The sequence below is a fragment of the Protopterus annectens genome, chromosome 7.part1 (genome assembly GCF_019279795.1).
Source record: "Protopterus annectens isolate FY-2018-M chromosome 7.part1, PAN1.0, whole genome shotgun sequence".
NCBI lineage: Eukaryota > Metazoa > Chordata > Ceratodontiformes > Protopteridae > Protopterus > Protopterus annectens.
The window spans coordinates 167,762,018-167,784,690 of record NC_056740.1 but is presented as its reverse complement, the minus strand read 5'-3'; the positions used below and the strand labels follow the sequence as shown (position 1 = coordinate 167,784,690).

Here is a 22,673-nt window from a genome sequence, read left to right as displayed (position 1 = left end):
CAGTAGCGATGCTAATGAGTACACCACTGTGAACTTTTAGTAGCCATCGAAATTTGATCCTTATCTTGGCTGCAGTAAGTTTAGTGAGAGGGAGTTATGAACTACAGGCTGTAATGCATTAAGAGTCTTACGTTTTCCACAAGGATGATGATATCACATGTACAGATGTGTTTAGATAATATAGTAATTACATGGTAGCTGTGACTTTAAAGTTACACTTACTGGATCAGTGTGTGTTATGATCTCATTTTTGTAGGTCAGTAAAGGGTCTTACTGATTTACACACACTGTGTAAAGTCATCACTCATCTTGACTTTTTGGTATGTTTTTTAGTGTATGTGTTACACTATTGTAGTTCAGTTTGGATCTCATTTTTGTTTAAAGTGTCTGTGAAGTTGTTTTTTTTAACATTCATCACAATGACCTGTTTTCTTTTTGAGCATGTTTTAAAGAATTTTGCATTGCATGGATGCTTGTAGAACACATGTATTTAGGGAATGAAATCCATCAGACAGACTAGGTTGAGAGGTTCGTAGATGCTTGCTAAACATGCTGTCCAGGAGGCAGTTAAGCCTGGCAGTTTTCCCAATTGATGCAGAGCACTGTCCAGTTTACTAAACAGCTCAGAGCTGCATACTGGAGGCTGAAGGAATCAAACTGTGTACTGTAGATAGCAGCTTATTTAACAGTCCTTAGCCTTAATCCTGTGTACTAACTGCCAGGTGTGAATCCTTTACTTTCTCAAACATAGAACTCAAACTCTGGAGCTCTGCTACTGGAGACCAGAACATAACCACCATGCTAAAAAAAGTGCATGTAAAGTGATGCCACTCTATATGGGACTTGAAATGATCCTATTATGAAAGGGAAGCAGAATCGCCCATTCACCACACTGGGTGAGCCTAAGTGGTTAACTATTTGCATGTTTTGCTATGATAATTGCAGTACATCTTTGACTAGAGAGGTTGGGGCCAACTCCACTTGGTCAGCAGTTTTCAAGATATGCACGGTAAGAAGTTGTGATGCAGATACTTGGTCTTTGATTTCACACATTTTCTTAAACATTGCATTTTGGATGTCCAGTCTAGATTAAAAGGAGTGCTCCATTTGGCTGTCCTGCAAATTGTAATATAGATAATTTGCCCAGAGGAGTGTAGTGCTTTAGTACTCCTCCAGTGGTATGATTTCCTGCTGTAGTGTTTCGTATAGTAAACATGGTACACTTGTAAGGATCATTCAGCACAGCAATAAATTTTGAAGAATGGGATCCAATTTGTAGGCTGATCTCCCACCCTGTATTTTCATGGTACTGTGCTTGAATTGGGTTTGATGGTTTATTATATGTAATTAAGGTTTAAATGTTTATCGCATTCAGAGTTGTAGGGGTTCCTTCTGTGTATTGTATGTACACAGGTATATTTTCTTCTCAATCACCAGTTAGCTGGAGAATTTGTAAGGAGTGTAGTTTACAGTTTTACTGTGCTGTTTTACTATATTTTATTCTCCTGTTCCTTTACTGTACCACTGGGAGTATTTATTGGTAAAGTAACTACTGTTGGGCTCATCCAGGCCTCAAAAGAAAGACAAAATAAAAAAGTGAGCTGCATGATTAACTTTTTTATAGATGAGCTGCCTCTAATGATCATGGAGCAAAGGTGTATCTGTACCCCAGATACATCCAGCCACTGTAAAGATCTTGCTTGAACCGTGCTTGGTTATAGTCTGTTAACATAAATTGTTGGATTATACATTTTAGATTATTATTGGTATGAAGTGAAAAGGTGATGAATTACAGATTTTGGTCATTTTAATAAGGTTTGTGATGTAAAATGTATGTTGCAAAATTATCTGTAAAAGTTGGAAGTTTTTATCATGGAAATTGGATTTTCTTAGTGTATACATGTAGTAAAAAGACAGCTTAAAATTTGGAATAGTCTATAAATGAAGATGTGCTTGTATTGACATTTTCACCAGTGATATAGAACCAGCACAACACAGGTGAAGCTTGCACCTGATAGCAGCATTGCTATAATGCTTATAAGGGTCTAAAACCCGAGCCGCAATATATGTACAGGAAGGTACATATTCTGTACATCCTTATGGTAGTCCACTTTCTATAGTACTAGAAGGCATTTGTCATTCAATAGCATACCTTATAGCTTTCTTTAGAAATGCAACTCCTGCCTTATAAAATAGGCTAAGAATTTCATGCAGCTTTACTGGCTATTACCTGGTGATGAGTACAATGAGCCACTCCTACGCTTGTCTACCACTGCTTTATAGTGTGAGGTTGTAGGACTGTGTATGCTTAAACTGAAGCCTTAATGCTGCATTAGCCATAGACTGAAATTCTCGAACAGCCTTTACTGTTTAATTTTTATACAGCTTTCATTTCATAACAGTTGACGTAGAAGTTATTTCATTTGATAGTTTTCATTGTAGAGGATTTAGTTAAAATTTTGTATATTTTGCTTTATGTAGGTGCAATGAGAAGTCACCTTAATAATTTCAAGAAACACCGTGCAGCAAGAATTGATCGCAGTATCATCGAAGTGAACAAATTAATAATCAGGTTAGAAAAGGTAAATTATCTCTAGTTTTACTTTGGAAGTAGTGCTTATTGAAAAGTAGAATGAAAAATACTTTTAAAATCATCAGTGTTTAAATGTTCGTATTTATTCTCTTGCTTTTCCTTCCCTTAACTTGGTCTAGAAATCCACGTGTGAATAAACCATTACTTGAATATTTCATCTTGGCTTTCTGAAGAACCTCATCAGTAAAATTTGAATTGTTTTTACATTTGTCATATTACAGCAAGTATGACATTGTAATATTTACCGATGAGTGGGTAGCACAGACAAAATTAGATGGAACTTGGCAGTTATAGTTAGCGAAGTGTAGACCTGCAAGTAAGTCATTTTTTTACAAAAGCAAAGTTTGTTTGCTGTTTCTTGCTAAAACAGAAGTACAATAAAAAGTCTGAATAAAAGTTTCAAAAGTCAAAGGGGAAACTTTGGGAGAAAAAAGTATTAGTACTTGCTTCCAGAGATGTGAAAAACACTGATTTGGTGTTCTGCGTTTAGTTTTTCTCAAGAAAAGAGACTGAGGAGAATGCAAGTGTAAAAATTGTAAAATTGTGGGAGTAACCATGTGCATTGTAGAAAGAAGCAGGATTAATCGCAAAGCTGAGTAACTCTAGTGTGGGTCTTTGCACCATGCTGTTTTCAAGTAGGGCAGTATGTTATGTATTAATCACTTGGTAATTCAGGGATATTAGTGCTGCACTGAAGATGAAGAGAGAATAATGGAGAACACTGGACTGCATAGTGTTTGTATACTGCCCAGAGCATTGCAGTTGCAGCATAATTTGAAAGCTGTGCACTGCGGCCATAGCATTACATACTTAATAAGCAACAGTTTTTTTTGAAAACTTTCATCAGAGGAAACCCTAGAAATACAAAAATTATGTTGTCCAGAAGTACATGGGAATACTGGGCAAGCAATCACAGGACAAAAACTTAAATATTCTTGACACTAATGTCAAGCATTTAATACTGATTGCCTCCCAAACGGAGCCTAAAACATTTTTACAACTGTTTGAGTTTGCAAAACATCTTGAATTTTCATCGTTTTGCCCTGTCCCTGGTATTTTTTGTGAAATCGCTGGGGATTGCAGTCTGCCAGTAATACTAGGCATTCAGGTTTTGTAAATATCATTAGGAAAATGCACATTGATGCAGAAACCTGTTCCATTTACTTTTTAAAGTCCCTGATTCTTCTTCATAAAATTTCTGGTTCTCTGGTAAATCGCTGAGTACTGCAGTCATTCAGTTATGACTCGCTTGTGACATAGGCAAATTTAAATTTATATAAAAGTAATCAAACTGTATTAAGTTCACATTTACAAACCTTATACTTCACATATATTGCTATGTATCATATAACCTAAGCAACATTACATAAATTCTTCACTTCCTGCTTTTTACACAAGAAACCTCTTTATTAAACCATCACTTATGAAACAGGCAACATACATATAAATAAATGAAAACAAACCACACAGACACAATCCTAGTTGCAAGCATTTTACATCGCAAATCATACTGACACTGTCCCAGTTGAAAACACTATATATCACTTATCTACCCAATCATTTTCAAATCACACAGCTCATTTGAGTCCTCCCTCCTTTTAAACCCCATTCCTCCTCTGTTCCCACAGTTCCCATTTTTCCTATGTAGTTTGCTCCTACCCTTTTCTAAAGATCTCATTTCCAGTTTTGTCTCTGTTACTATATTCACTGTTTGTAGTATAGTTGGTTTAGCTTTTGATTTCCATTTTCTAGTAATTGCTTTTTTGGCAGCCACCATAATTGGACACAGCAAGGGCTTACCATGTCTAGGTAATTCTGGTTCTGTATTATAGTTAAATTAATCTCCCTTGTCACACCAATCTGCCCACCCAGCATATCCACAGTTCATCCCACAGGGAGTCCTTAAAGTCCGCCAACTCACTGCACTCCCAGAAAATGTTCCCAATTACATCTTTCTTCCCTGTCACATCTCCAGCATTTGCTATCTACCTGAAGAAAAAAATATTTTGAGTCTACTTGGGGTATAAAAATGTCTAAACATTTCCAAGCAAAAATCCTCAATCTTCTAAATTTTGTTGCATATGTGGGAGACATACATATATCTTCCTATTGTTTCTTTGTGAATTGCTTATCCATTCTCTCTTCCCAATCCTATTTAACTCTTCTGATTCTTTATAGTTGTCATACAATATTTTATATTCTGTACTAAGTATTCCCTTTTAATGGCAGCTTCTGTTTTAGATTCAACTAAAAACTCTACCAGTGCTGGTCTTTAGTTTTAAGACCCCCCCCCATTTCTTTCTCTTTGCCTCTACTCTGATATCAATCCTTGATAGGGAAGGCAGTCTCTAACCTGCAGTCCAAATAGACTGATAAAGACGCCATGAATTTATCCTATTTCCCTCTCTAGTTATTTGCTTCCAATACATTGATTCCTTTGCCAGTTTTCTCCAGTAAATTCCAGCCCCCTTTTGCCTATTGTCTACCCTATCAGCAGAGTCTCTCTTTTCTACATTCTCATGTTGGCTTAGTTCTTAGGACACTTTCTGCTACTTTATAGATGTAACATTCTGCATGATTGTTGTTGTTCTCCTTAAAGGCCTGCATGCAAAATTCCAGTCTGTCCTTGCTTCTTGAGCACCCCACCCCGGTTTCTTAAATTTCTACTTTGAATTATAGTTTTCTGCTTGTGCTGTGTATAGGAGTCTTAACTGTGTAGCTCTGAAGTACCCTTTTAAATGGGGTAATCCCAATCCGCCCTGTTTTACTGGAAGAATCCGTTTATCCCACTCTTAGTCTTCCCCTCCCAGGTAGTCCTTCAGCTTTTTAATTGCTATCCACAACAACTTCTCTGGTTGATAAAAATATGCCTGACCTGTGTACAAGACTTATGGGACTAAAAACCTTTTAACTGCTTGTATCTTGTTATCCATATCTGTACAACGAAGCTTCTATTTTCTCAGTTTTTATATTATCCTTGGTTTAGTCTCTTCCCACATATCCTTAGCTGCCACACCAGAATCATTTTTAATCCTTACTCCTAAATACTTCATTTTATCACGTCCCCATAAATATGGATGTTGCTGAACCAATTCATATGTGGGTGCATAATTTACTGCTCTTGCCTTTGTTTTAGCCTCATTAGTTTTGTATCCTGAAGAGATCTGAAACAGTCTCAAAATGTTCCACAACACTGTCTTTCTCATTTTGTCAGGTTTAAAGTTATATCATCTGCAAATAGAGACAGCTTTTGTTGACTACCGTACCAATTATATCCATGAATTTCTAAGTTCTTTATTTTCTTTGCAGTGGTTCTAAATATAATGCAAATAAAGGGGAAAGAGGGCTATCCTGCCTGGTTCCTCTGCTCAAGTAGAAGTTATCAGAGAGGACCCTGCCTACTTTAATTTTCGCCTCTAATCCCTATTGTATCCTCCTAATCAACCTTGTATTTTTTTCAGGAAATGCAAATTATTCCATTATCCTGCTCAAAGTCCCATCTTATTCTGTCAAATGCTTTCTCTGCATCAAGACCCACCAATAAAAAGGTATTTTCTCACATTCTGCTTCCCTCTGGATCAGTGTTCTGTTATTGTCAGATGCTTGCTTCCCCTCTACAAACACACAGATCCATATCTATCAGTTTTGGCATTACTTTTGCAATTCTTTTAGGCATTCAACAGGAGTACTTTTTATAATCATAGTTTATTATTGAAATGAGCCTTCTCTTAAAATACTGTTAACTGATATAGATCCCTAGACCATGAATTTCATCCACTAACCATTACCATATCGAACTAAGACACTTAATGTATTTCAGCGCCCTTAACTATTCCCATCCTACACCACAAAGCTTGCTTCTTATATTCTGACCATCTGCATGACTCTCACCCTTTTTTTAATCCTACCTGAAAAAAAATGGAAGTAGTGGTAGATCACATTTAATATTGCCTGTCTAGTACATGCTTTATTATTATCTACCTCTCTGTACTTATTGTTATTTAATGTGTGCTTTTTAATACTTGCTGTTTTCTTGTTCATGTATAATGTCTTAACTTTCATGTATCATTTGGAGCTTTTCTCCCTGAGCCTCCACTGAAAATGGGTTCCTGGCCCAGTCGGACTTTACCAGTAAACAAATGTTAAAAAAAAATCTGAAAGGTTTTATTTTTTCCCTCCTAGCATCCAAACTTCCACAGGAATACCCTCTATTCCTGGGGACTTTTCTGTAGATTTGTTATGCATAGCCATTTTTATCTCCTCCCTTCCTATCTGTTGGTAATTAAGCCTCATTTACCTCTAACTGTGGCATAATTAATTCTTAAATAAACATTTCCATTTGTATATTTTCTTGATTTACAGATTTCTCTGCTTTATACAGAACTTCATAGAATTTCCAAAATATTTCTAATATCTCTACAGGATCTCTTACCTTCCTTGTTATAGGCTCCCTAAGCCTGGTTACAGCTCTTTCTACTTTCTGTTGCATGAGTCATTCTAAAATTTTTTGTGCTCTAGTGTTATCAAAAAATAGTTGCTTAACAGCAATTTTTCTAAATTTGTATATATTATCGAGGTAATCATTTTCTCCTTGGCATTCTGCAGTTGATCCTCTTCTGTCCTGTGAGATTCTCCCATTCTGCAATACTTTAACATTTGTCCGTTCCTCTATATATTCTTGTTACTTTTTAACCATAGCTCCCTTTCTTTTATTTCCACACTATTTTTAAAATTCACCTTAATTGTTCCCACTCCTAGCTATATTTAGGTGGGAAAGCACCAATGTCTTATTTTTATTTCATTACCGTGTGTTTTTATTTTAGTTATTGGCGCAACCACCTTCAGCATTTTTGACCACAGTTTGCACACAGTCCACTGTTTTCCATTATCTCCACTGGAAGATGTGATGGAATTTGTTTTTATTCTAGTTTCTACTCTTTGCTTTTTGAAATAATAAAGTCTGCAGTTATTTTCTAATGATGGGCATGAGTCAGAGCATGCACTGTAAGAGAATGAAGCCTGCAACAGACTTATTCGGCGGCAGGACAGCCTCAACAATTTATTTATATTGCATTAGTTAACAGAAAGCTTCACTGTTTTTCCCTGAATTATGAAAGCCATAGCCATTTGCTTGCATGAACTTGTAATAGGACATTTTTGGCACTTAAAGCAATTTTTTCCATTGCAGTGCGGGAACTGGATTTACATTTTAAAAGTGTTTATAGTGTATTGCTTTGCCAGTCTAAAATAGTCTTCTGTGTTTTTGTTTATTGCATACTCAAAATCCTGCTTCTCAGGGCCTTGAATAGTGTGTTGATCTGGCTGTTACTGTTATCTTGTCAGTGCTATGTGCTGTCAATGAATACACACCTCACAGATGCTTTTGGTGTTAGTTTGATTTTTATAGCAGGAATTACTGTAAAGTGTTAGTCGTTTTATATATTTGAATTATAAGAGATTTTGGGCTTTGACATATTCATGTTTATAGTAATGCTGGTGTCTATTTATAAAGAGGTAATTCTCCATACATCCTCAGATATTGCACAGTAGCTAATATTGGCTGTTGCTGTAACAACTTGTGGTTGGCATTTCCTACAGTATTGACCAATTTTGAATATTTAATTATCCACATACTTTTTACACATTTCTGTGTGTGAATTTCTCGTGTATTTTGTTTCTCTTTGGGGCATACCCTGTTCATCCATTATACTTGTTTCTAAATTCTTGTATGCGTCACTATAACAAATAAGTTGATGTCATTTTGTTTTGCATTAGTTCATACGGTGATGGAGGCAGCTGTGACGCTTCTGAGGATTATAGGATATTTCATGGTGCAAAGGGAGCTCAAATGAAGTTTTGCTATTTACTGCAAAATGTGGAAGCCTTTTACAATTTATTATTCTAAATGTAGATGTGGCACTTCCACCCCCAGTTATGGGTGTGGTATGCGTTACCATGTGACGAAAACCCCCTTAAGCTGTTTTGCACTGTGGTGTGGTTTCTGTGTATGTATACATCTATACATAATATTAGTATATATAAACAAAGGCCGGTGTCAGCATCAGTCATTTCTGTTTCAGAAGGCAGAAAGTGGAAATAGTGTGTTAAAAATAATAATCAGACTGTACTGGTTGATGGCCTTGTTTGACCATTTGAATCCAACAGTAAAAGTCAAAAATTAGAAATTTGTGGTGATGTGCACATGCAAAGAAGGCTGAAGGTCATTGGAAATATTAAGACACATGAAGAAGCAAATGAGGCTGAGACAGCACAGGATAGGAACTTGGACAGTGCTTTTACTGTCCCTACCCCAACACAACCACCACATAATTAATATATGCTGAAGAGCACCACTATTTACTAAACCACAGGGACTGGTGTCCAGTAGATTGTCATCAAGGAAAATAGAATATTTATGGGTAGGATGTCAGTTATTTAAAAGAAAAAAAAATTGAGGCCTTAATGAGCTATCAGGGTATGAATAGTGCTGCTGAAGTAGGAGCTGCATTTTTTTAATCTAAGGACTGTGAAGGAGACCAAAAAGAAAATAGGGGAGGGTCTGATAGTTCCAAAGCTACACAGATTTGTGAACGGTTTGGATTTTGTCATTTAGTTTTCTACTTTGGTCTAGTGGGACTAACCCTGTCAACAATGGCCTCTTTTCTAGGAAAGACCAGAGGTGGTATCCACATTGAATAGGGGAAATCTGAACAGAGCAATGAAGAATATGAAGCCTTGGTTTGACATCTCATCCAAAGGACGGCACACTTAGGAGTATAAACCCCTCCCCATGCTGTACTGCAGTATCAGTAGTGGAAAATAACTCCAACCTGGCTTGGGAATGTAACCTGCTCTCAAGTATTTAAATAAGTTTGTTTATTATACAACTTAGTCTGAACAAGTTCCATGAAGGGAATGAAAGTGCTTACCAGTTGGATTTTTATGTAGTAGTCATTTTGAGATTTTTATTTTTGCTCTTCACTTTGGATGGCCGCAGCGGTTAGCGTTGTCGCCTTACAGCAAGAGGCTCTCCGGTTCAATCTTCAGCTGAGATGTTTTCTTTGCAGTGTCTGCATTTCCTCCCTGTGGTTGTGTGGGTTTCCTCCGTGTGCTCCGGTTTCCTCCCACACCCCCAAAAACATGCTGTAAGTGGATTGGACATGCTAAAATTGGCCCTAGGCGTGAGTGCATGTGTGCGCCTTCTGTGGAAGGTTGGGCGCCGGGCTGGCAACTTGACACTGTAAAACTCCACTGCCAATCATGAGCGGACAAGGGTGATCCGCTATGATGACCCCTAACCGGGAAAAAGCCAAGAGAGACTTAAAGAGCATGAAGGTGGGGGTGGAGCAGGTTGAGTACTGTATTCTGGAAGCATTCTGCAAGTTTTGCACAAGTCCTTTTTTGTTGCTGTTCACACAAAGAGCTGAGAAGGTGGGTCAGTGGTTGTGGGACTAGCACAGGGTGCTGGTTGAGCCAGCTGTGCTTCTGGAAACCATTACACATTTTGTTGCCAAGTGTGATTCTGAGGGTCTATATACTGAAAGGCCCACTGGGTATTGTGCAGCTATTCCATTGTAGAAGTAGCTGAGTATCATTGGAAATGTGAATCACAAAGCATTATCAACAGTGATGAAGATTAAATCTACATGGGATCACCCATTGATAATAGTTCAAAAAACAGATGCAAAAAAACCAGATAAAGCAGTCCAAGAAAAAGGCAAAAGTGGCTTTAATCATTCTAATTGCTACACTCCGTGATTTATAGTATCATATATACCAAAGGACAGTTAAAGTACCAGGACTTTTGAGCAGAAATTGTCAATGTGGAAGATACCAAGATAGGTCTAGTAATAGTCAAGTACAACATGATTAGTAAAGAATTTGCAGTCATACTTAAATATGCTACCAATACTTGTAACCCCGTATGAACTACAGGAGGAGGCAATTCTGAGAACATTGAAGGTGCTGAGAAGAGCACTGTTGGCTAATATCTGCGATACTGGTTTCATGAACTCAAATCATACCCTGACTTATGGGAACCAATCCAGTCATAATAGAGAAATTAAACCCAGAGGAACTGACTCATCCTTTACATGAGAACATTGATATGCTAACAGCAACCTAGCACTGACATTCAGTGTCCATTCTGTGATATGAGCACCACTGTCTTTTCTTGCCTTCAGCCTGTACATACCCATGATGGGACTGGTGATGGGAATGGGGCTTCCCTACTTGGATGGCTGATGTCCTTCCAGCATTATCAATGATGTTGGTTTAGAGACCTTAGAATTACTGGCTTGACCATGTAGAGAGATTCAGGATCATAGATTCACTTGGCCAGCAGGCTCCACTAATTAGTTTCTCCCAGGATACCAAAGTCCATGCCATCAGCTGCATGCAGTCATTAGCTAGGAGTGGTTCTGTCTGTTGCCCTTCAGGCTCAGTTTCTTAGCTCAAGCAGCCAGCACTCCACCCTGCCCCCTTCCAGGTGTCACTCCATTTCCACTGTGTCATACCCACTATTGTGTATGGTCCAACCCTCCCCATAACACTTTGTGCACTGCCTATATGTATATATCCATCCTTGTTGCACCTACATCATGTGTGCACAACCTACTGAATATTATCATCAACCCTAGTTTCTACATGGGGTCGGAGTGTCATGTTAACTGTCACCATCTGTCAATTCAGTGCCACACCCCTGCCTTCTTCGAGACACATGCCTGATTCTCAGATCTTCTGTCACACAATCTATTCACCTCTTTGCTGGAAGTCATTGTTTCCTCTTACCTTCTTCCTGTCTGTCCCAACAACTACCCATGCCCACAGCTCCAGTCATTGATTTTGCAATGGAAACACTCTGCATGTTTTTCAGAGGTAGGAGAAACCCCACAGAGACAAGGGGAGAACATGCAAGCTCCAAGCAGGCATTGGCCGGAGGTCAGGATCGAGCCTTGTGCATGTGAGGTAAAGACCTTGTTTTTGCAACCTACTCGTTTTTGTTAGTACTATTTCTTATTTGTTTACCCCCCTCCCCATAAACTCTCCTACCCCTCTTTGGATAGTAGCTTTTTTCCTACATGTATATTCCATTCCCATTCTCTCTCTCTCTCTCTATATATATATATATATATATATATATATATATATATATATATATATAAAATTAGGATGCTCCTTTCCATTCAAAGTATGATCTTGACCCCCCCCCCCCAATGTGCACCATCCTATATGATCTCTCTATCTGTTTCCTGTCTGCCTTTGCCCTACTGTACAGAGTACAGCTCATATCATGACTGCTTCATTTTGCTGTACGCGGTTACTTAGTAATGCTACAGCTCCAGCTTGAGTATCTCAGATTGCTGTGATCTTGAGTACTTGTAGGTGTTCGCTGCTCAGCATCCTAACACTGTCAGAACCTTGCTAGTTATGTGGCAACAAAGCTGCAAAAGTTGCCTTTTACATGAAAGACTAGCCTTGTTGTGCTTGAATGCAGCTTACATGAGCAAGTACAAAATAGCAGCACAGCAATTTTTTTTTTGAATCCTAGTGTATATATCTGCTAGTTTTTGATGTTTGTAATAGCTGGACTTTGCTAGGATGTGAATGTTGTTTTTCAGCACTTGGGAAAGGATTTTGTGCTTAATCTTCAAGTTTGGATACTTGACTGTACTTTTATTTCTTGAAATTGATATTTAATGTTTGTGTGAACTTGGGCAGTGTAATCTTAGTTTAGTTCTCATTTTCTGTATTTGATTATGAAATTCTGTCTTGGGAGTGAAAACTTGTGTGCTCAATAGTACTTCAGTGGCCAGACTTGTTCCCACTAGCATTTTGTCGATTACAATAGGCATGCTGGTTGGGATGTGCAATCAGCAAGCTCATTTTTGAAAAGTAATTAACATTTATTGTACAATGTATAATTTTGTGATGTCTTTATTTTTTACTTTTGTGCATCATATTTATTCATTATTTTTAACATTGCAAACCAGAGAAATGTGCTGCTTGTGAAACTTTATTTTTTTAAATGATGCAATATAATTATGAAAGTGGAACACAGTATGTGTGCTGCAGTAGGATATCCTTGTAATGTGCTTCTCGTTTGATTTGTATTTCATCACAAAGAGCACTTGTGAATATGACTTTCAGAACTCATTGCCACTCTGTGTGCCTTAAACTTGAATCCCATTGTTGACGGTCTACTTCAGGACTACCGCTGTAATGTCTTCACCACAGTAAATTAAAACTATTTTCCACTGGCGACTTTGGTTGTACACAGATTGGTATTTGTAATATTAGGTGTTTAGGTGTAGACCTAGTTTGAGTGTTTAAAATGTAACTTAGCTAGATCCAATTTGCTTTTAAGTGATATTGTTGAACTTGACCTATAAGATGTTTTTGTTACTAATAGTTCTTGTACATTTATAACCAAAGTTCATTCCACACATTTTTCTTCATTGTTAAAAATAGCAAAGTACTGATATCAGTGACTTTGATTTGAGACTATTCATTACATTTTAACTTCAGATCACTTCATTTGCATATTTATTTGGTATCCATATTTTTGTAGTTCTGTGCATGTCTGCTGCATAAATTCACTCCATCCAGAATTTTATAATACCCAAAGCACCCATTAGCCTCAGCTGCTCCCTGAATCAGTGAGCAGGTGCATGACCAGATGCAGTCGATATGTGAAATTTATTACCATTTAGATTATGGATGAACCCTCCTTGGGGAACTACTCATGAATTCCCTAAATATTTCTGACCTAAAAGTATTTCCATGTAGTTTCAAAGCAGCTTTTAGTGTATCATGTGATTCTGTTTTATCCACTGCTTTTATGAACATTGTTAAAGTCTATATTTTGATAGTCTTGTGTATTGGCTGTCATTTTTGTTGTACGTAAGCCCATTTTTAAGCCTGATCAGTAAATTGAAAAACATTGTATTTAATAAAGTTTGCAGAACCAAAGAGGAAATTGGCCGGGTTCTATTTTTCTTGACGAGCAAAGGGGGTTGTGGGTAATCATACCATTTCATAATGGGATTGTTGGTTAAACAGGCTGCTTCTATTCTAAGTCAGTGGGCAAACTCATATTTATGGATCCTTCAGAGTATATTCCAGGGTTAGCACGCATACCATTGTGTTCCTTCCTTCCAGGAATTTCTGCAGTGCTGACTTGTAAAGCATCAGCCTCTTCAGTTCACACTTTCACCAAGCAGTATAAATTGTTCTTTGGATGAAAACTTGGAGATGTTTTTTCCCCAACAAGTATCCAACTAGCGCAGTGGTCTGCACTTGTCCTTCAGACAGTTTGCTGGTTTCCTAGTAGTGCTGAATTCATAGTAGAGGCCCATGTTGGGTAATGATTGAGTCATTCCTATCTTCACAATTTGGGTTCCCCCTCTCTCCCCATGGGTTTATCATTTGTTACATGTTTAGTCATTGTGCATTTTCTAAGAGTTAAGTGAGGTTATATGAATTGTGATCGTCTGGTTATCTTTACTATATGTAAGTTTAACCTTTTTGAACAGGTTAAAGGAAAACAGTGTGATTATTGTAAATAAAATGTATTTAGGAAAATGCTACACTGCATCATTATCTTTCTCTGTGTAGTGTGTATACATTAGCTATACTTTTTTTTTACTCAAACAGCTGGCCATTAGTTGGTCTCAAGGTCCTCTACTTGTTCACTGGGTCCACTGGACCTACCTTTGTTTCCCCCGCACTAACTCCAACCCACATCCAAGGCAGTTGAGGATATTTAGGATCCTGCTACAGTGTCATCCTACTGCCAGGAGTGGTTTTATTTTTATTGCACTAACTTACTCATTTTCAACTACACTTTCCTAAAGAAATTCTAAATAAATAATAAAAAATAGATAAAGGCTAATATAACACCTTTGTTAATAAGAGCCAAAATCTCTCATGCTACAAAGTGACAAAGCCTGGAAGGATGATGTAAAAATGAAGCACAGTATACCTCCCAAAATTTGACTTCTTAGAAACCTCACAACATTCATGTTAAATAAGACAAGAAATCAAATAACAACCTCCAATATAAGCACTAACATAATCCCAAGCCATTCTGGTCATCCTTAAAGAAGGTAATGCACTCTGTACTAGCCATCACACCGTGTCCTGCTACTTCTGAAATGAGTGATTCCATCTCCACTGAATTCAACACACTTTTTTTTTTCTCCCCTGATCAGTGATCACCAAACCTCCTAGTTTCCCCCCATTCTTGAAAATCATACAGTCATTTAGCTTTTGCCAAGTGCCAGCCTCAGCTATTAAAAACTAGAGCCAACAACCCTAGCCACTGATAACCTTCACCCCAAATATCTAAAAATTGCTGCAAACCCAATAGTCTTCCCTGCTGCCATTCTGATCAACCTGTCACTTTAAACTGTCCCTTCTAGCTGGAAGACAATCCTTCATAGTACCCCTTCCCAAAAGGGGATACCTCAGCTGAACTGAAACTGTAGACTCATTGCAATTTTATCACCTCTGTCAAAACTTCTTGAGAAATGTTTCCATACACAGCTTATGCAACATATAACAAAGCATAACTTCTGCTCCAAAACCCAGCATGGGTTTACACTCGACCATAGCACCACTATCGCTGATCTTAACTGCGACAACATTGTCAACCAAAACAGGAATGAGGCCAACTTAAGTTTCCTCTCTCTGTGATCTGTCAAAAACATTCAATACCTTATTCCACCTGTACTTGCTGTCCCAGGTCTTCCTTCCTCTCATAGTTCCACGGCTATCATGTCCCATCCACAACAAAATCACAGATTACCCAACACTCCTTCACTGTCATTGAATCCTGGCATAAAAACTCAACCCCTCCCCTCCACAAAAAAAGTATTCATCCCAAGACAATACCTTATTCAGAAACACATTTCATATTAGTTCTGATAATAATAAAATACAACCTGTTAACTAAACTAGACTGCTTGGAGTCATAATCAATGACAGCCTTAAGTCTGAGTATCACATACCTTATTCCATCAAGAAAACTCATCAGAAACTTGCCTCCCTCTCTATAGAGTCAAACAATACCTGACAAATACTGCTAAGATTACTTTAGCATCAACCTACTTCCTTCCTTCACTTTTATATGCTTCCCCATACATACAAACATCAACTCTACCTATAAAACTGGCCTTTAACTACTACAAAGTAACAACATTTGCAACCGGCCTCCCTAACAAAAAATACATCACCGTGTTACACTAAAACAATTACTGCTTCGAACTTCCACACCATATTACTTAGTCACGGCTAATAAGTGTACACAGCCTCATATAGTCTCACGGCTAATAAGTGTACACAGCCTCATATAGTCTCCTAATAATTAACCAGCATTAGTGCTGTGGTTGAGTGTAAACCCTTTCTGGGTCTTGGAGAGTAAGTTGTGCTTTGCTGTATGTTGCATAATTTGTGTATGGATACATTTCTCAAGAATATTTAACACAACTCTCCTGCAAGAGACCTTTGCAATCCCAAATAAAACCAAGACCCAATCCTCCAAAGTTAGGCATCCTGTCTGGTGGACCCCAGCCATAAGCAAACTTTACAGTAGAAGGAGGAAGCTACTACATGATGGAGCAAAATCCCAAAAAGGGAAGGCATCTCTGATCAGTATTAGCAAAAAACTACGGGCACTCATAAAATCGTCTAAGGCCAGCTTTGAGAGAAAAATTGCACAGGACACTAAGGATAATCGCAAGGCTTTCTTTAGTTATGTTAGGAACCTGGGTGGGAATTCCTAGATATGCTCAGAATTAGTCCAAAATGACAAAAAATACACCGAACCCACAGACATTGCCAACATCCTAGTTGACAGGTTCAGTGCAAACTTCTCCCCCCCTTCCCCACCAAAAGGGCAAATATCTATCCCAGCAGAGTGCTGTCCCCCTGACATCTCAGATGCTCAGGTAAGAGCCGCCCTCTCCAAAGCAAAAAACACAGCATCAATGGGACCAGAAGGTGTCCTGGGCTGCGTCCTACATGAACTCCAAGAAGAACTAAACCCAAACATAAAACTACTGTTCAATCTCAGCCTTACTACAGGATATGTGCCCAAAGAATGGCGTACAGCAACAGTGGTCCCTCTCCACAAAGGCGGTGCCTCAACGGATCCTGGAAACTATCGCCCCATAAGCTTGACTAGCTTGGTCTGCAAGGCTATGGAAAGGATCCTCATGGACCTCATAAATAAAGATATTGGGGACCTACAGACACTGGATCCTACCCAGTTCGGCTTTAAGGGCAGATCCTGCCTCTTAAACCTGGTCAATTTCTTTGACAGTCACCAAGGCCATTGACGAGGGGAAGGTGGTCCACACAGCCTACCTGGACCTTGCAAAAGCCTTCGATACAATACCCCACTCGGGCATTATAGATAAGCTCACCAGCTTAAATATAAACCCCTATGTCACTAGATGGGTTGCAAACTGGCTCAAGGACAGAACCCACATGGTTAGAATTGCTGGAGCCATGTCAGACTCCAAACCAGTTACAAGTGGCGTCCCACAAGGCTCAGTCCTGGGACCTCTCTTGTTCGGTATATATTTCTCGGAGGTACAGGCTAACACGGAAGGACTGTGGCTGACCAAGTTCGCAGATGACTGCAAACTGGGCGCTATAATCGACTCTCCAGCCGATACAAGCGTCCTCCAAAAGGGCCTCATAGAAACAGACAACTGGTGCCAGAGCCATGGCCTCAAGCTAAACGCCAAAAAGTGTATAGTCATCCCCTTTGGCAAAAACAAAGTGCCCACAAATTACCACATAGGTGGTAATCCATTAAGTATGGAAGAAGTAATTAGGGACCTGGGGACCCAAGTTGATGGCAATCTCTCATTTGACAACCATGTGGCCAAAGTGGTTAGAAAAACATTTCATATAGCCCACCTAATCATGAAGGGATTCACATCTAGATCAGGGGAGGTCATCGTGCCTCTTTACTCATCCCTCATCAGGCCCATAATTGAGTACAATGCCCCTTTTGGGATGTACCTTACCAGACATCTGCAGCAACTGGAAAGACCCCAAAAGTACCTCACCAAGAGGATCAAAGGGCTCAAACAGATGCCATATGCTGCCCGGTTAAAGCAACTCCAGCTCTACTCAGTGGCATACCGCCTGCTCAGAGGCGATCTGTGCCTGACTTATAAAGCCATGTCCAACCCGGAATTAATGGACATGCTGCATCTCAGAAAATCCAAATCCCATCGAGCTATGCGCTCCAGAGACTTGAACCTCAGCACTGAAATAAATAGGACATGCTGGAGGGACAGATTCATAACCCAGAGGCTCCCTTCACTCTGGAATAAAATCCCAGTACAGGTTAGGCAGAGTCCCTCATTGACTCTCTTCAAGAGGAATCTTGATGAGTGGATGGGAGATAGAAGTGGTATCACTTCTGTGTCACTGTTAGACAGAGGCACAGTATACTAACCTCGAAAAAGGGCATAGCAAAATTCATTTAAAATGGGTGGCGAAAGCCAAACACACTCTGGCTAGGCTTATAAATGCCCTAGGGCAGATAGCCTAGTATGAACCTATGAACAAACTCCTGTGTATCAGTAAGCCAACCCTGCTGGAGACTGTCTACTCCTGCTGTGTCAAAACTCTGAAACAAAATCCCTGTGTACTTTTTTTGTCTGTTTTATTTGTTGTTGACTGGGAAAGTCTGACTGGGCAGGAGCCCTTTTTCAGCTGAGGCCTGGGGAGAAAGCTCCACAAGAAAACAGTAGAAATTGAAATGAGAAATTTGTAATGTTACTAACAGCACATTAAATTTTGAGTAATACAAGATTGACATTGAATTTGAAATTTACAGTTAGCCCATAGCTGATAGAGCATTCAGAAAAGACCTAATACATTCAGGAAAAATGTGTGTACAGGTATGAATTTTGTGGTAGATAGGCGGGGGAAGAAAGATAAGTGATGAAAAGAGAGTACTGGGGATTTGATAGGGGGTTAGGTTAAGCAAGACAAATAGGTAGGATATGGGTTTAGGGTGAGAGAGAAATAGTTATGAAGAGTGTTAAGGGTGAGGTATGTTATGTTGTAGTGTAAGATGGAGAGGAAGAGAAGTGAAGCTGGATGTGTATCAAGTAGAGTGAGAGGCAGGAGATAGATGAATTGGGTGTATGTTGTGAGTAAGAGAGACTAGTACATTGTTGGTTTGATAGGAGAAAACTGGGGTTAGGATTGTTTAGTGTAGAGTTGAGATGTCAGCGTGTGTAGAAGATAGCATGGAAATATCATGGTTTAAGAATGGGTTTAGACAAGACTAGAGCATGCACATAGCCAGATGTTGATCAGGTGACATTTTTAAGTTGCTTTTTGAAATACGAGGGGTTAGCTGTAGCTATGATAGGTTTGAAGGGTAGAATTCCAGATTTTGGCGATTTATAGTTGGGAGTAGATTTGGTAATTTTGTAGGAGAGACTTGTTAGAGGAATAAAAGAACTATCTGTTGGCGTAGGGTTACAGTAGATTTTGAGAGCAGGGCATTTATCTGGATGGTATATAAGGCTGTTTGGTATTAATAAGTTGGGTATAGGTTAGGTAGTAGAGTAATTCTAACCAGTTAAGTTATAGTGCAGAGCAGTGATGGGATCTGTGTGGGGAGTTTGTTGCAAATTTGACAATTTTGTTGTAGCAGGCTTCTATTTTTGCTATTGTTTTCTTTAAGTTAGTAAAAATTGGGGAGGCATATAACTGAGTAGATGAGTTCTGGCAATTGACTCTCTTGTATTATTGGTAAGGTATGGTTTATTCTATATAGGGTCCTATTTTCATGCGTGTCTCTTTGATAATCTGAAGTAGGTGGTAAAACTTCATTTTATCATCAATTAGAACACCAAACAGTTTTGTTTGAGATACTACTGTTATGGTATTGTTGAAGGAATAGATGTGAAATGAGGATGGACAATCTATAGATTTTTTGGGTCCAAAGAACATTCATTTAGTTTTGTGTAGTTTTAAAGATCAGTTGTGAGATTTTTTAGCCAGGTTTTGACAGCTGAGAAAGATGTCATTTCTTGAAGTTGTGGTAGGGTGGGTGCAAAAACAGATGTGCAGAGTCATCAGCATACTGGACTATTGAGGCAAATTGGGTTGCAGTGTGAAGTTTATTGGTAAAGATACTGAAGAGTGCTAGAAGTGAGCCCTGAGGGACTCCCATGGTAACTGGCAAGAGAGGGGAGAGTTCGTGGTGCCATTTAACTGCTTATTGTTGGCCCGTTAGGTAGTTATGGAACCAAGAAAAAGATGAGTGACTTGAGTCTAAGGTTGGAGAGTTCAGTAATGGGTTTCTGATTGGACAATGCCTTTGGACAGGTCTAGGAAGATGGATGACAGTAGTTTTCCTTCATTTCTGTATTGGTTAATTGAATTTGTAAAACTTGGAAGGGCAGTTGTAGTACTATGATTTGGGCAGAAATCGTGCTGTGTATTTAGGTTGTTGAGTTGGGTGTGAATACATTTTTGTAGTATTCTGGCTGAGAGTATTGCTATTGGTCTTTATTTTGAGAGTTCAGTAGAGTTGCCGCCTTTGTGTAATGGGATGATGTATGATATTTTCCATATTTTGGGAATGTAATGTTCTTTGATAGTGTGGTTAACCAGAATGGAAATATGATAGGAGATGGCATCAACCACTAGTTTAAGGCATTCTGTAGGCAAGTTATCAGCTGCAAGGGTTGTAGGTTTAAGTTTGAGGAACTTTTTATGGTGTAAGTTTGGATGGGTTTGAAGGAAAAGGTGTCACTGGTTTCATTGGATGCTATTGGGATAATTAGAGGAGCCTTGCTTTTGGCCTTAGTAAGTAATGGTATATAACTAGTAAGTGTGTTAAATTGTTTTGTTTATAGTGTTTGTGGTTGGGGTTCGTGTGGGAGTTTGGCCAGGCTGGAGGAGTTTATTTATTGAGGACCAACATTTTTGGGGTTATTTTGGATGTCCTATTCTCACATTGCAGTATTCTAGCATGTGGGGTTCTTTGCCTCATGTAAACACCAGAAAAGCCAAAAAAACATAAACTGGCTAAAAAAGCTAAGAAATCACTCCACTGGTCACCCACAAGTAAAAGTGTGGGGTCCTTTGCCTCAGGCGACCCAAACGTCCGGCTCATCTACAAAAGCTTAGCCTGGCTGCTGTAAGGTGCATGGGACATCGCATACTGGGACCGTAAACCGTGGGCCATAAATGTGACATGCAAAGATCTCAGAACTTCTCTGCCCCAGTCAAATGTCAGCTTGCTCATTCAGCTCCGCTGTTGACTGTGATAAAGATAAGTACCCCGTTGGGGATTCTCTTCTAACTTTTTGCTAAGCTTAGGCTGTTTAAATTTTTTTTTTAACTGATTCTGTCCATGTCATCTAGGAAGGGAAAATGTAAGTGCGGTTGGCAAATCCTGCACAGACAGCCATGACCTCTGCTGGTTTTGCTTAGGGCCAACTCACAACTGTAAAGCGTGTACAATCTGCCAGTTGTCTGTTCCTAAAACACTGCACAGTCATCTCTCTGCCCTTAAACTCTTTGTGGAAAACCAACGTCTGAAACGCCTAGCCCTTGGTATGGAACCAGAACCGGCCATCGTGAGCCACCTAAGAAAGCCAAGGTATCTAGGTCCAACACTGTGCCTCCGAGTACAGACTTCTGGTTTAGGGACTGAGGAATGTCCGATAGGACTGGCAACTTTGGTGGGTACAATTTCAGAAGCTACCCTTGTTTCTCCAGCCTGCACGTCCGTGGAGGTATCTTCGACCTATCTCCAGTGTCTGGGGGGAACCAGGCCCGCCCGAAAGGCCACTGTTACTATCAGTCTTAAAGGAAGACATTCCTTCTCATGGTCTGATGTCACATACCAGGCCTCTTCCCACTCAGCCAGGACCAAAGACTCCTTCCCTCAAAAGAAATTAGAAGACAAAGCATTTATCTTCCTCAGCAGATCAGCTGGACTGGCAGGCATTCTCCCAGTCCCTTTTTCAGGCCCTTATGGCCCTGAGGCCTGTGGGTTCACAGATGCCTGCCCTTCCAACCTTGCCTGCTTCTGCTGGCCTTGTGCCACGTTCACATGCTCAAGAGGAAGACTGTTACACCTCTTCTGATGAGTCCCTCTCCTACACTTCACAGTTGGCTTCCCCCGTGGAATACTGCTCTCTGGATGAGGATTCCATGGAGGGGGATTCGCTACCTGAGGACATAATCTTTGGGTAGACCATCTCCAAAATGAGGGAATATTTTAAATGGGACTCTACTTAAATGACAGAGGTGCAAGAGATATTTCGAACTGCAGATGGAGTCCCCTTCACCCTCTGCTATCCCTCCTGTAATACCAGCATACTTAAATGCCTTTGCCTCTGCTTCCAAAACTTCAGTATCTCAGCCACAGGCCCCAAAAAGACCAGACAGGTTCTACAAGGTGCCTGATTTCAAATTTTTCATTTAACCACCAATGACAGACCCAGCTGTGATTGCTGTCTCAGCAGACAAACATTTTAGGCAGCTACCCTTTTCTTCACTACTGCCATGAGATAGAGAGCAAGTTGATGGACAGATTAGGAAAGATCAACTACACTTTCTTAACCCTGACTTTTTAGGGTCCTCAGTTACCAGACTCTTATGGTATAGTATGCCTTCAACCTAGTCTCCCAGGCCTCTAATCTGCTCTCCTCTATGCCTGATTCTCCAAGTAAACCACAGATGGCCTCAAAACTATCCTTAGCAGCACAAGTTGCCAGGCATTCCATCAAATACAGCTACAATCCTACAGAAGCATCAGCTAGGTCAGCTGCATGTGCTTCTGTTCTACATAGGTACTTCTGCCCAAGGCTACAGCCTCTGTCGGATGATTTCAGAAACAAAATCATGGATGCTCCTCTTGACAGAAAGTTCCTCTTTGGTAAGTGGTCTGCAGAACTTTATAAAAATCTGCAAGAGAAAAGCAAAGAACCATAGGATCTCTATCATCTCCTTGTACTCCCAGTCCCTAAATTCCATAGGAACTACCTAGCCAAGCTTTGTCAGAAAGGCATCTGCTCCCCCTTCC

The 22,673-nt window shown here is 39.5% G+C and overlaps 1 protein-coding gene across 1 annotated transcript in view; it reads left to right on the top strand.

Moving 5' to 3' along the window:
• The window catches only part of RBSN (rabenosyn, RAB effector), a gene marked incomplete in the record, with an annotated part of 650,407 nt that overhangs the window by 221,409 nt on the left and 406,325 nt on the right, over window positions 1-22,673 (top strand). Inside the window, 1 exon segment of the mRNA XM_044078624.1 lies at window positions 2,482-2,582. Coding sequence (XP_043934559.1) covers window positions 2,482-2,582 — 101 coding nt within the window.